Source organism: Salmo salar, chromosome 23 (assembly GCF_965601325.2).
Source record: "Salmo salar chromosome 23, fSalSal1, whole genome shotgun sequence".
Taxonomy (NCBI): Eukaryota; Metazoa; Chordata; class Actinopteri; order Salmoniformes; family Salmonidae; genus Salmo; species Salmo salar.
This window is the reverse complement of record NC_138313.1, coordinates 37,174,912-37,190,290: the sequence shown is the minus strand read 5'-3', so window position 1 is coordinate 37,190,290 and position 15,379 is coordinate 37,174,912. Positions and strand designations below refer to the sequence as shown.

General features: G+C 42.7%; 1 protein-coding gene across 1 annotated transcript; it reads right to left on the bottom strand.

Moving 5' to 3' along the window:
• Positions 1-504: 504 nt before the first annotated feature.
• On the bottom strand, positions 505-15,275 carry rfwd3 (ring finger and WD repeat domain 3). The gene is made up of 13 exons (XM_014169939.3): positions 15,096-15,275; positions 12,248-12,550; positions 11,877-12,124; positions 11,722-11,780; positions 11,389-11,598; positions 10,925-11,016; positions 8,105-8,219; positions 7,670-7,895; positions 7,303-7,453; positions 6,907-7,083; positions 3,376-3,590; positions 2,153-2,370; positions 505-1,739 (listed from the first exon to the last, which is right to left on the bottom strand). Exons 2-13 carry the CDS (start codon positions 12,538-12,540, stop codon positions 1,596-1,598), a joined length of 2,148 nt encoding a protein of 715 aa, XP_014025414.3. The 5' UTR covers positions 12,541-12,550; positions 15,096-15,275; the 3' UTR covers positions 505-1,595.
• Positions 15,276-15,379: the final 104 nt, after the last annotated feature.

Sequence of the window (15,379 nt, the reverse complement as noted above, 5' to 3'; positions counted from 1 at the left end):
AGATAAAGAACATTGCATTCTTCATCTCACCCGTCACATTATTATGAAGCTTACAGGCAGTACCCAGTCACGTCACGTTTGTTTACAAGCACACAATGACGAGACCAGAGCCTTAAGTGTCATTCACTGTTGTGCAAGCATGCACCAGGTGATGTAATTACAATATGGAACTCACAACTAAATGTGCCAGCTATAGATCTTAGAACTATTAAGTCACTGTTTTGTGCGTGCAGCAAACTGTGTAACATTTTTAGTTACTTGTATAGTTTAGGTCAGAAACTGTACAAAATGTTCACAACGCAGTTGTTAGTATATATTTAGCATTTTCTATGGTATTTTACATGTACTTGTTAGCATTGCTAACCTTTGGATTGTGTGGTTTGTGTGGAAAATAGCACCCCTTGTGTTCAGTGTCAGTATTACAAACTATCCTGGTATGGCACAAGGTCAGTATAAAGTTAAGAATCTGGATATCACCCCAACCTACATCAGGATGAACAATAATCAATTATTTATATTTTATTACATTTGAAATTGTATAAACATTTGGTATAAAATATACATGTATATATATCCTCTGGATCTAAAATAAGCAAATCATTTTTAGTATATTTTTAAAAGATTTTTGAAAAAGCCTGCTGATCAGGCTCTAATCAGAATACAGGAAATATAACTTGTTAGCTATAGATGTCCTGATTTTCATCCATCTCAAAAGGTGGCATTTAGACAGGCAGCCCATTTCTGATATTTTCTTCACTAAATGTGTCTTTTGACCAACCAGATCAGCTCAAAAGATATATGAAAAGATCTGATGTGATTGGACTTTTGACCAATTAGTAGAACAAAGATTAGGGCCATGTTCAGTTGCCAAACGTTCTCGAACGTTGCAGATAGAAAATGTAATGAAGAGCCGATGGCATTCCTTATTCTACAAAACGTTCAATCCTGCTGAACGCGCCCCACGATTGGGCTGCCTGTGTGAACGCAGCCTAAGACCAGGAGCACATTCAGCAGGATTTAACATTTTGGAACATTCAGATAGAAATAGGCAATGTAGCTCAAACATGCCTCTGATATTTACAGTAAGGACTCACATCGGCTCTATTCATGGTATTTCTATCTGCAACGTTCAAGAACATTTGGCTACTGAACATGGCCCAGTGAAGAAACACAACATTGCAAAATTAAAACAAACATCAGCAGCATGGCTGACAAAAACAGATTCATCTTCACATCCAGAGGAAAAGCTACAGAGCAAAATGCTGGGAAGTGGTGAGTGGGTAGGAAACCCTTGTCTTCCTGTACTATATCTGTTGTGTCATTTTTGTTCATTTTGATGGGATGTTTTCAGTTATCCTCAAATGTAAACATTTAGGACAGTGGTGTAGCTGTACTGGCACTCCAGCTATCAGTTTGTTGATAACAGTGCAGCAGTGTGATATCTCTCCAGTCCCTCCACTGCAAAGCAAACCCAACAAAGGCTCCTCTGTAGTCTAATTAAAGGCTATTTTAAATGGATGCCATTTATACAGTGCAGCAGCTACGCTACTCATACATGCTCTATGCTGGTGGTGTGTGTTTTCCATAATCTCTCCTTATTCCCACTTGTAGATTTTGAGCATCTTCTCAGTGAGCGATGCCAGGTAACTGCCCTGATTCACCTCAAACGGGCAGATGTCCAACACTGGGAGGTCAGCAGGCAACTTCTGAATCAAGGATCCACTCCCTGCATCCCACACCTGGAACAAAATGACATGGTTAGAATCAATAGATCAATGTGAAGCTCTTGATGCCGTTCCATATTTTTCAAACTATCTCCAAACTGCCTCAAATCAGAGTCATATGCCTCTCAGTATTATTGAGTTCTTTCAACTACAAAACAGTTGAACCATTGATTCTTCCCTAATCGCAGCAGTGGGTGAAAGTTTAGGGCTCTATCTGTAATGACTGACAATGTGTTCCCTGTCTCCACAGTGGACCATGATTTCCTTGACCCTGTTTTCAGTGCTGCATACAGATGTTCACAAAACAATTATTATTGCCAATGCCCACCATTCTGTACATAAGTGATACACAGAATTTAAATCATTGCTCACCCTTGTATATGTGTGAACACACACACACACACACACACACTAGCCAGGTGGCTCACCATGGTGGAGTTAGTGGACTCGTCCCCGGCACAGACCAAAGTGGAGCCCTCCCCGGCCGGGCTTCTGAACACAGCGTTCTTGGTGAGCACTTTGCAAGAGGAGCCGGCGCTGAAGGTCTGGACAGGGTAGCAGGAACACGAGGGCTCCTGGGCCGCATCCTGCTGTAAAGTCCTGTTCAGCTCCATCAGAACACAACGCAGAGACGGGTTGGAGCGCCCTGGGGTCAAACACAGAGACTGTCAGTCAAAATACTGGTGCTAGTGGTCAACGCCGACCCTGGTCCAAGAGAGCTACTGGGGATTTCAGGCTTTAGTTCATGCCGAGCTTAGAGATATTAGAATCAATCCTGCAGCCAGTGGACAGAAGCCAGGACTAGTGTGAGAGTGGGCAGATTTCCTAGATCCAACAAAGACTCTGGCAGCACTATCAAGCAGAATTGTATCAGACAAAAGATTATACATTTTATTTTTAACACACATTTTTATCCACAGTTAAGTAAAGTCATACTGTGTGTGTGTGTGTATATATATAAATAAATAAATAAATAAAATACAACAGCTGTGATGGAAACAGGAAGTTTCCGTACAATTTTATAAATGCCAACAGATAATTAGTTCATTCGACATGGTGGGATCTTTTTGTGTCGGTAAAATTAATTATGTGAGAAATGGCTGTGAAAACACCCTTATGCGACATATTGATAGAATAACCATCATATCAGAGTAAACTTGGAGTCACGCGATGATATGGGGTGTGGTCCTCCCACGATGACTCGGGAAACCATGCAGTTTATTAGGCTATAGATGAAATAAGTTATGATGAACTTCACAGGGTGGTGAAAGTGCACGGTGATGAGCTTCATGCTGCTTCCCAATAAACTTCGAGGGTCTTATTCTGGTGACATGATGATGATGGCTTCAGTTTAATTCCCATGTACCAAATAGGAAATACTATTTAAATGGGTTTAAATTGCATTTTCAAAAATGTTAGCGTTGTATAGCGAATGTGCCCACTCTGGTCTTGGCACATGCGCTCTAGCCAACAGCGCGCAGATACAGTGCAAGTATAGCCTACTACATGAGATTATTATAGACAAAAGAGCAAGATTATTTTTATTTATATGTAACAACAAAAAATCTCTGGTGGAAATGCTATGACACACACACACTTTAGCTCCTTCTCTTTACTACAGACAGCGCTTCATTGTCCCTCAGTCTCTCACCTGGTCTGTAGGTGACCAGACAGTGTCTGCTCTCTGGCTCCACCTGGATGTCTGTGCAGCCTCCTGTCTCCAGGGGCAAAATGTGGGGTCTGTAAGTGGTGCCGTCCAGCTGCTCCCAGAAGCAGCCCCCTTCCAAAGAACCTGCGATGAGGCCGCCGCACGGGAACGAGCTGGAGGAGGCACGAGGCACGTAGGACAGGGAGGCCACGGGACACCTGGGACGAGCCAGAGGTCATGGTTTGGCCTTGTGGTTTTAAATCACACACTGTATATGTATTACACCATGTGAATGACATTTCACACACCATGTACATATTACATTTAACCATCTTTGAGAATGAGTAGCAAAACCCAACTGCTGAAAATAAAATACCAAATCTAACTGTTCCTGGTGAGATCCTGTTGTCAGGGAGGAAAACATCTGGGCCCTAGCTACAGTGACTTCAGAAAGTACTCATACCCATTGACTTATTCCACATTCTGTTGTGTTACAGCCTAAATTCAAAATGTATTTAAAATATTTTTTCCTCACCCATCTACACACAATACCCCATAATGACAAAGTGAAAACATGTCTTTAGATTCTCTCAAATGTATTGAAAATGAAACCCAGAAATCTCATTTACATAAGTATTCACACCCCTAAGTCAACACTGTAGAAGCACCTTTGGCAGCGATTACAGCTGTGAGTCTGAGTAAGTCTCTTGGAGCTTTGCACACCTGTATTGTTGATCATTCCTAGACAACCATTTTCAAGTCTTGCCAGATTTTCAAATCAACTAACTCGACCACTCAGGAACGTTCACTGTCTTTTTGACAAGCAACTCCAGTGTGTGTGTGTGTGTGTGTGTGTGTGTGTGTGTGTGTGTGTATTTGGCCCTTGTGTTTTAGGTTATTGTTCTGCTGAAAGATAAATTCTGGTGGAAAGCAGACATCCAGGTTTTCCTGTAGGACTTTGCCTGTGCTTAGCTCCATTACGTTACTTTTATCCTGAAAAACTCCCCAGTCTTTAACGATTTCAAACATAACCGTAACATTATGCAGCCACCAACATGCTTGAAAATATGGAGAGTGGTACTCAGTAATGTATTGGATTTGCCCAAAACATAACAATTACAGTATTACTTTAGTGCCTTGTTGCAAACATAATTAATATTTTGGACAATTTTTATTCTGTACAGGCTTCCGTTTCACTCTGTCAATTAGGTTAGTGTTGTGGAGTAACTACCATGTTCATCCATCCTCCTATCACAGCCATTAAACTAAGTCATGGTTTTACATTTGATTTGTAATGGTTTTAAAGTCACCATTGGCCTCATGGTGAAATTGCTAAGCAGTTTCCTTCCTCCCTGGCAACAGTTAGGAAGGACGCCTGTATCTTTGTATTGACTTGGTGTATTGATACACCACCCAAAGGGTCATTAATAACTTCACCATGCTCATAGGGATAGTCAATGTCTGCTTTTCATTTTAACCCCTCTACCAAGAGGTTCCCTTCTTTGCAAGGCATTGGAAAACGTCCCGTCTTTTGAATGTGTATATATAGGGTAGCTAATCAAAATATCAAACACTATTATTGAGTTCACGCAACTTGTGAAGAAAATGTTTATTCCTGAAAGTATTTAGTCTTGCAATAAAAATAGGGGTTGAATGCTTGGACTCAAGACATTTCAGCTTTTCATTGAAATGTAAAAATTAGTGAAAAAACATAATTCCACTTTCACATTATGGGGTATTGCATTTAGGCTGGTGACAAAATCTAAATGTAATCAATTTTAAATACAGGCAGTAACACAACACAATGTGAAAAAGTCCAAGGGAAGAACACTTTTTGAAGGCACTGTAGTATATATAGATACAGTTTAAGTCGGAAGTTTACATACGCCTTAGCCAAATACATTTCAACTCAGTTTCACAATTCCTTACATTTAATCCTAGTAAAAATGGTCTTAGGCCAGTTAGGATAACCGCTTGATTTTAAGAATGTGAAATGTCAGAATAATAGTAGAGAGAATGATTTATTTCAGCTTTTATTTCTTTCATCACATTCCCAATGGGTCAGAAGTTTACATACACTCAATTAGTATTTGGTAGCATTGCCTGTAAATTGTTTAACTTGGGTCAAATGTTTTGTGTAGCCTTCCACAAGCTTTCCACAAAAAGTTGGGTGAATTTAGGCCCATTCCTCCTGAGAGCTGAGTCAGGTTTGTAGGCCTCCTTGCTCGCACACGCTTTTTCAGTTCTGCCCACAAACCTTCTATAGGATTGAGGTCAGGGCTTTGTGCTGGCCACTACAATACCTTGACTTTGTTGTCCTGAAGCCATTTTGCCACAACTTTGGAAGTATGCTTGGAGTCATTGTCCATTTGGAAGACCCATTTGCGATCAAGCTTTAACTTCCTAACTGTTGTCTTGAGATGTTGCTTCAATAAATCCACATAATGCCATCTATTTTGTGAAGTGCACCAGCCCCTCCTGCAGCAAAGCACCCCCACAACATGATGCTGCCACCCCTGTACTTCATGTTTGGGATGGTGTTCTTTGGCTTGCAAGCACCCCCCTTTTTCCTCCAAACATAGCGATGGTCATTATGGCCAAACAGTTCTATTTTTGTTTCATCAGACCAGAGGACATTTCTCCAAAAAGTACGATCTTTGTCCCCATGTGCAGCTGCAAACCGTAGTCTGGCTTTTTTATGGCGGTTTTGGAGCAGTGGCTTCTTCCTTGCTGAGCGGCCTTTCAGGTTATGTCGATATAGGACTTGTGTTACTGTGGATATAGATACTTTTGTGCCCGTTTCCTCCAGCATCTTCACATTGTTGTTGTTCTGGGATTGATTTGCACTTTTATTACCAAAGTACATTCATCTCTAGGAGACAAAACGCGTCTCCTTCCTGAGCGGTATGACGGCTGCGTGGTCCCATGGTGTTTATACTTGCGTACTATTGCTTGTACGGATGAACGTGGCACCGTCGGGCGTTTGGAAATTGCTCCCAAGGATGAACCAGACATGTGGAGGTCTACAATTTGTTTTCTGAGGTCTTGGCTGATTTATATTGATTTTCCCATGATGTCAAGCAAAGAGGCACTGAGTTTGAAAGTTGGCCTTGAAATACATCCACAGGTACACCTCCAATTGACTCAAATGATGTCAAGTAGCCTATCAGAAGCTTCTAAAGCCATGACATTTTCTGGAATTTTCCAAGCTGTTTAAAGGCACAGTCAACTTAGTGTATGTATACTTCTGACCCAAAGAAATTGTGATAGAGTGAATTATAAGTGAAATAATCTGTCTGTAAACAATTGTTGGAAAAATTACTTGTGTCATGCACAAAGTAGATGTCCTAACTGACTTGCCAAAACTATAGTTTGTTAACAAGAAATTTCTGGAGTGGTTGAAAAATGAATTTTAATGTCTCCAATCTAAGTGTAAGTAAAGTTCCGACTTCAACTGTAGGTGTAGTGGGCCAAACTGTGGTTGAGAATATAGACTAGCTGACCTATGCCCCCTGGTCTGGCTATCAGACCTACCTAGAGCGTAGTGGCTGAAGCTCCTGGACGTGTGTGCTGGTGTCTCTGGTGTCATACACCAGTACAGAGCCGTTACTGAGACCAGCGTACACGTAGTTGTTGTTGTCCAGGCACCAGCAACAGCTCCACACTGGCTTACCCGTGTTGTACGTCTGCACCACCGTGTTGGTCATTAGACTGCAGGAGAGAAATAAATAAATACTGTCCTTTTAACCATCAACGTTTTGTTTTCAATCTAGGTCTGACTGATTCTTGCAATCAAAGAATGTTCTACCTTAGCAAGTGCAATGTTCTTCTCCATCAGAGTCTGGGGCTATTAAGTCAACACCATTCTAAAATAAACTGTCCTGATATATCTCTCTGCTTGGAAACTGACTGACTGTCTCTTGTGGTTACCTGGTGAGTTTGATGGTGTTGTCCAGGGCAGCAGAGAGCAGGAGGCTGTCAGCTTGTCTGTTGAATGCCAGGCCTCTGATCTGTTTGACATGGATGGGAACGTACTGGCATGCCTTCAAATTCACCGTACTCACCTTCTTCACGCCGTAGCCTGGCAGGTAGACACAGAGAGAGGAAGAGAGAGACAGAGCGTATGAGGGAGGGAGAGAAATTATTCAAAGAAATGTCTTTCATAACTCAGAAATGCTTCTTGGGAGGTAGCAAATATTTCAGACGGTTGAAAATATGCCCTCTGATATTTTGAAATCTATGCAAAAATCCAAAAATTCACAGTTATTCCGTACTGAAAGCATATCAAAGGTCTTACCGGGCACCAGGGTGGTGTGTGGGGAGGGATGGGAGGCCAGCAGGCAGCTGAGGGGCTCACAGTACGACAGCACCCTGCAGCCCCCCGCCTGGGACACTAGCACAGCCTTGGAGAAGACGTAGTGGCCCCCCTGGGTGCTGTCCTGTCTCTGTGAGAGCCCGGAGAGAGAGGCCCCTGAGTTCTTAGAGGGCCTACAGCCAGGCTGGACCATCAGCGTCTTCAACTCCTGGGAGAGAAGGTAGAGAGTGATCCAACTGTTCAATGGAAGTCCGTGTTCAAGCATACCAGATGTGATCAACACAACCTTGAAAATCAAGATATGATTAATATCAATGATTACAGCTTGTTGTTCTAATCTACCTGATAAACAGATGGGGGAGAGGGGGGGAGGAGATTACAGATAAATCAATGACAACATCAAAAGGAACAAAGTACCTGTATCTGCTTGCGTAGTTTCCCACATTCGTCTGTCATCACCTGCAGTTGTAGCCGGCACTGGGCTGACTCTAGTTCAGCATTCCTACGCATTGACTGCTCCTGCTCCAATGACCTGCACATATAACAACACATTCAGACTCACTGGCTGTGTCCGAATACCCATACCAGCGTACTACATCCTTAAACTGCATAATATGCACTCATCGTGGTATACTCATCCTCATTTACATAAGTATTTAGAACCTTTGCTATGAGACTCAAAATTGAGCTCAGGTGCATCATGTTTCCATTGATCATCCTTGAAATGTTTCTACAACTTGGAGTCCATCTGTGCAAAATTCAATTGATTGGACATGATTTGGAAAGTCACACCTGTCTATATAAGATCCCACAGTTGACAGTGCATGTCAGAGCAAAAACCAAGCCATGAGGTCGAAGGAATTGTCCGTAGAGCGCTGAGACAGGATTGTGTCGTGGCCCAGATCCGGGGAACAGCACCAAAAAATGTCTGCAGAATTGAAGGTCCCGAAGAACACAGTGGCCTCCATATTTCTTAAATGGAAGAAGTTTGGAACCACCGAGACTCTTCCCAGAGCTGTCCGCCGGGCCAAACTGTGCAATCGGTGGAGAAGGGCCTTGGTCAGGGAGGTGACCAAGTACCCGATGGTCACTCTGAAAGAGCTCCAGAGGGGGAGAACCTTCCAGGAGGACAACCATCTCTGCAGCACTCCACCACAGCCAGGCCTTTATGGTAGAGTGGCCAAACAGAAGCCACTCAGTAAAAAGCACGACAGACAATTATTATAATTTTTTTGGACCTAAAGACTCCCAGACCACGAGAAACAAGATTATCTGGTCTGATGAAACCAAGATTGGACTCTGGCCTTAATGCCAAGATTCACATCTGGAGGAAACTGGGCACCATCCCTAAAGTGAAGCATGGTGGTGGCAGCATCATGCTGTGGGGATGTTTTTCATCAGCAGGGACTGAGAGACTAGTCAGGATCGAGGGAAAGATGAACAGAGAAAAGTACAGAAAGATCATTGATTAAAACCTGCTCCAGAGCACTCTGGACCTCAGACTGGGGCGAAGGTTCAACTTCCAACAGGATAACAACCGTAAGCACACAGCCAAGACAACGCAGGAGTGGCTTTGGGACAAGTCTCTGAATGTCCTTGAGTAGCCCGGCCAGAGCCTGGACTTGAACCCGATCAAACATCTCTGCAGCGACGACAATTTGGTTCCATTTCAACATATTTATTACTGAAACAAAAGTGCTGTAACATACAGTACCAGTCAAAAGTTGACACCTACTCATTCCAGGGTTTTTCTTTATTTTACTATTTTCTACATTGTAGAATAACAGCGAAGACATCAAAACTATGAAATAACACATGGAATCATGTAGTAATCAAAAAAGGTATTAAACAAATCAAAATACACTTTATATTTGTGAATCTTGAAATTAGCCACCCTTTGCTTTGATGAAAGCTTTGCACACTTGGCATCCTCTCAACCAGCTTCACCTGTAATGCTTTTCCAACAGTCTTGAAGGACTCCATCACTCTCCTTCTTAGTCAAATAGCCTGGAGGTGTGTTGGGTCACTGACCTGTTGAAAAATAAATGATAGTCCCACTAAGCGCAAACCAGATGGGATGGCGTATCGATGCAGAATGCTGTGGTTGCCATGCTGGTTAAGTGTGCCTTGAATTCTAAATAAAATCACAGACAGTGTCACCAGCAAGCACCCCACACCATCACACCTCATCCTCCATGCTTAACGGTGGGAACCACACATGCGGAGATCAAACGTTCACCTACTGTGTGTCTCACAAAGACACGGCGGTTGGAACCAAACATCTCAAATTTGGACTCATCAGACCAAAGGACAGATTTCCACCGGTCTAATGTCCATTGCTCATGTTTCTTGGCCCAAGCAAGTCTCTTCTTCTAATTGGTGTCCTTTGGAAGTGGTTTCTTTGCAACAATTTGACCATGAAGGCCTGATTCACGCAGTCTCCTCTGAACAGTTGATGTTGAGATGTGTCTGTTACTTGAACTCTGTGTAGCATTTATTTGGGCTGCAATCTGAGGCTGGTAACTAATGAACGTATCCTCTGCAGTAGAGATAACTCTGGGTCTTCCTTTCCTGTGGCGGTCCTCGTGAGAGACAGTTTCCTTATAGCGCTTGAACAGTGAGAATGGCAGAATGGTGAACTTACTAAATGACAAAGGATGACTGTGTGATATTAGGTTGCTTTTTGTGTAAATATTTTCCGTCTGGATTTTAATGATTTGAAAACTGATCTTAGAAAATAATTCCTACTCTGAGGCTTGATACATATAGCCCCTGTACTAAAACCTCTTTTAGGCATGGTTTGTCTGACAGATGTTATTTCTATGTAAAATATTCTGTAACAAGTGTTGTTTTTGTGATCAATGGTGGATCTATTCATAATTATTTAAGAGTGTGTCCCTGTGGGATACTGTACGTTTAGCTCTGCTAGTGTCTGAAATTCAGATCTCTGCAGCATACTCTGTAACATCAGATTGTATTGTTGACTGAACAATACAATCAGATGTTACAGAGCATGCTGCAGAGATCTGAATTTCAGACATTAGCAGAGCTAAACGTATATATACTTCCCAATTAAGTAGTCTAGTTTTGTTGTTTGGCTACTTGAAGAAAACTAGGGCCTATCACTTGCAGCCCACCTCTTCCCAAGCATTGTGGAAAAGTGTGCATCACTCTCTCAACCACTCCCTACACACAGCAGTGAATAAGGTCAAATCAAGAGGAGCTCAGCTACCTTACCTCTTCATATCCTCCTGCTCTGTGTTGTCCAAAGCCCTCAGCTTGCGTGCGTACAGGAGGACGATATCAGAGCGCTTGGCCTTCTTGTTGCACTGCAGACATGCACAGAGCAGTAAAGGTCATTATAAGGACTAGACATAATCTGAGAGAATGTTTTCTTATCAATAAATTACATCATTGTCTGTAATGGTAAGTCAATGCAAGTGTATTTTAGTCATTGTGGCAGTATTTTCTCAGATTTAAGTAATTCAGAAGGCATTTATTTTGTTTCAAATTATTTTTGAGTGCTTGAGGAAATTCCGTCTCCAGCACAGAGTCAATTTGGTACCAGTCATTACAGTGGAACAAGGAGCTTTGAGTCACTAAGGAGGGACTGCAAATACTGAGTACAGACCTTCCTGAGCATCTCCACTCCTCTGCCCCCAGACATGCCGAGGCTGACAGACAGACATGCAGACACTGACCTGGGGACACTTGGCTCCCTGGCCCTGGCCCTTCACCCAGCGGTCGATGCAGGTGTAGCCGAAGAGATGTCCGCAGCGCAGGGTGGCCAGGCGGTGCTCCCCTGACGTGGTCCAGGGCTCAAAGCAGATAGAGCAGGTCTCCCCATCCCCCTCATCCCCTTGGGACGACCGAAGAGCCGCACCACTGGTGGCCACTGGGGCTGTTACACTCTTGAAAGGGGACCGAGAGAGCATGCTAATGGTACTACAGAAACTGCACTAGCTAGCTAATCATGGAAATATTATTCCCCTCCAAGATTCTAGTCCCATCACTGGCAATGAACGTGGTCTTACCTCAGGATTCACTTGATTTCCAGTCTCTGTCCTCGCAGCCTCTGTGGTTGCATTAGAATCTATACACAGGATAGACATGGTTAGATTTAACTCTTCATAGGTGACAGTCTAAACTGGCAATGCGTGGATCAGACTTGAGCTCGAGGTTGGTTTACCTGAAGGATTTAGGCCTTGCAGTGGCGTGGCTGCCACGGGAGGGTTCATTCGAGGGCTAGAGGGAACAGCAGGTTCGTCAGGGTCGTGAGGGTTTACTGGCCCTGCGGGGTCTGCCTCATCCTCTGACTCGCTTGACTCTGTGGTATTGCCAGAGTTAGGGTTGGCTGCAGGGACTCGCAGCAGGAAATCTAGGAAGCGGCGAGCAGAGGCAGAGGTCTGGGTGGGGTAGAGCGCCCTGACGCCTGGCCTTTTATCACACACAGACAATACAGGAACAATAAATGAGTTGTTGGTAAAATAGGTACTCAATGAAGTATACAATGTCTCTGGTACAGTTTAAAGGGAGTGACTCCAGTCCAACCATAAGTACCTGGCTCTCCGCTGCCTCAGGGCTGCTGCTCTAGTGACCGTGGGCCCAATATGACCCTCCGTTCTGATCCTGGGCCCAACTTGACCCTCCACTCTGATTCGGTTCTGACTGAACGCCCATGTGGTCGGGAGCCGTGGTGGGTCTAGGGGAGCCGCGTCTGCCTCGTCCTCTACCTCAGTTTCGCTGCCAGAGTCAGGGATGATGATAGGGAACCCTACATGGCTTGCCATACCATCTGGTTCTGGTTCCCTCCTGGGGACCCCCAGCAGCAAGTCCACCTCCATCGCCTCCATTTGAAAAGCACTAGGTAAAATATATTGTAATTATTATCCTGAATTTGTCCAATAGAAACTTGTTTTTGTTGCAAAAGGTTTTCCGTTTGGAATAAACGGTTTCTGTTGCAAAAAAATAAAAATAAACATTTTGTAACAGAATCTGCGTAATGAGTACAATACACCCCTGTAGGGCACGCAATGCTGCCTGGAGCCACATAGCTAGGGTGACGACAAAAATCAGGTTATGTACAATGCCTTCAGAAAATATTCACCCCCTTGACTTTTTCCACATTGTTGCGTTACAGCCTGAATTGAAAACGTATTTAATTGAGATTGTGTCACTTATCTACACACAACCCATAATATGGCAAAGTGGCAATGTTTTTAGAAACGTTTACAAAATCATAAAAAAATGAAACGCTGAAATGTCAAGTAACTAAGTATTCAACCCTTATGTTATGGCAAGCCTAAACAGGTTCAGGGGTAAAAATGTGCTTAACAAGTCACATAATAAATTGCATGGACTCACTCTGTCCCTCAATCGAGCAGTGAATTTCAAGCACAGATTCAACCACAAAGACGAGGGAGATTATCCAATAGTTCGCAAAGAAGGGCACCAATTAGTAGACGGGTAAAATTTAAAAAAGCAGACTAACTATCCCTTTGACCATGGTGAAGTTATTAATTACACTTTGGATGGTGTATCAATACAGTCAGTCACTACAAAGATACAGGTGCCGCTCCTAACTCAGTTGCTGGAGAGAAAGGTAACTGAGGGATTCCACCCATCAGGCCAATGGTGACTTTAAAAGTTAAAGTTTAATGGCTGTGACAGGAGATAACAGAGGATGGATGAACAACATTGTAGTTACTCCACAATATATATATTTTTTTTTACCCCTTTTTCCTCCCCAATTTCGTGATAGCCAATTGGTAGTTACAGTCTTGTCCCATCGCTGCAACTCCCGTACGGACTTGGGAGAGGCGAAGGTCGAGAGCCATGCGTTCTCCGAAACACAACCCTGCCAAGCCGCACTGCTTATTGACACACTGCTCGCTTAACCTGGAAGCCAGCCGCACCAATGTGTCAGAGGAAACCCTGTACAGCTAGTGACCGAAGTCAGCAGGCATGCACCCGGCCCGCCACAAGATTTACTCCACAATAGTAACCTAATTGACAGTGAAAAGAAGGAAGCCTGTACAGAACACAAATATTCCAAAATATGCATACTGTTTGCAATACAGGACTAAAGTCATAATGCAAAAAATGTGGCAAAGTAAATGTACTTTTTGTACCAAATACAAAGCATTATGTTTGGGAAAATCCAACACAAAAACATCACTGAGTATCACTCTTAATATTTTCAAGCATGGTGGTAGCTGCATCATGTTATGGGTAGGCTTGTCATCGGCAAAGGACTAAGGAGATTGGCATAAAAAGAAACTGAATAGAGCTAAGCATACAAAATCAGAGGAAAACTTGGTTCAAGTCTGCTTTCCACCAGAAACTGCGAGACAAATTCACCTTTCAGCAGGACAATAACCTAAAACACAAGGCCAAATATTCACTGGAGTGGCCTAGTTACAGTTTTGACTTAAGTCGGCTTGAAAATCTATGGCAAGACTTGAAAATTGCTGTTTTTAGCAATAATCAACAACCAACTTGACAGAGCTATAAGGATCGTTTAAATAAATGGGAAAATATTGTACAATCCAGGTGTACAAAGTTCTTAGACTGACCCAGAAAGAATCACAGCTGTAATCGCTGCAAAAGGTGATTCCAATGTGTATTGACTCAGGGTTTTGAACACTTACGTAATCAATAGTGTTTATTTCTATATATATATATATATATATATATTATTTTTTTTCTCCATATATTCCTTCCACGTTGAAAGAGTATTTTGTGTAGATCGTTAACAAAAGAAATGCCAAAATCCATTTGAACAAAACTTGGAAAACGCTGCGAATACTTTCTGAAAGCACTGTAACTTGCATGCAATGCTAACTAGTTAACTAAATTGCCACACAACGTTACTTGAAAAATGGTTAACAAGCTAAATTGGATGAACAATCAGTGATAAGACCAGTTATGTAAATGAGAATACATTAGATAGATAGCTATGTAAGGTAAATGTTAGGTGACAATTGGCACAGTTAATAAGTAGCCAGCTAACGTTAGCTAGGTAACAATGATAGCTAGTTAACTAGCCAACTGCTAGGCAGTGCAAAACACGAAGCGGGATTTTGGAACAAGCAAATTCACTGTACATTGAGACCGAAACCGAAGGCCGCTCTGCTACCTAAGGGCAGCTAGCTACTGTAGTTACTTGAAACCGTAAACATCACAATTAACTAGCTAGTTACGGTACATTACCGATGTGGATATTTCGTGACAGTCTCGAATGTGATCAATGAAAAAGTACGGAGTTTTCATATATAGCTACTGGCTACTCTTTGGAAATAGCCTCCTTGCTAATAAACTAACTAGCTAGTTGTAATGCTAGCTAGCTCCACTCAGATCAGGCTGCTGCTTGCCGGGCAGTGTAAATTAGCAGATCGCCTCTTCCTACCTTAAATTCGCGTTTTACCAAAACAATCCTTGACAGTGTCAAACTTCGTGAGTTAACGCGACAAGCTAAATTGTTAAACTACATTACTCTTAAAGCATGACATTTGATGTAATAATAATCCGTTCCTAGTTTCGTTGCTATCTCCGTCGTCATTTGGAAGGCTCGAATATCCCCGCCAGTCTTCAATGACCCGCCCCATAATGTTTCAACACCACCATTGGTGCGGCGCCAGACTACTAAATATTATGCAAATGAATACTGCCCTGAATACTGTAAATTGTCAG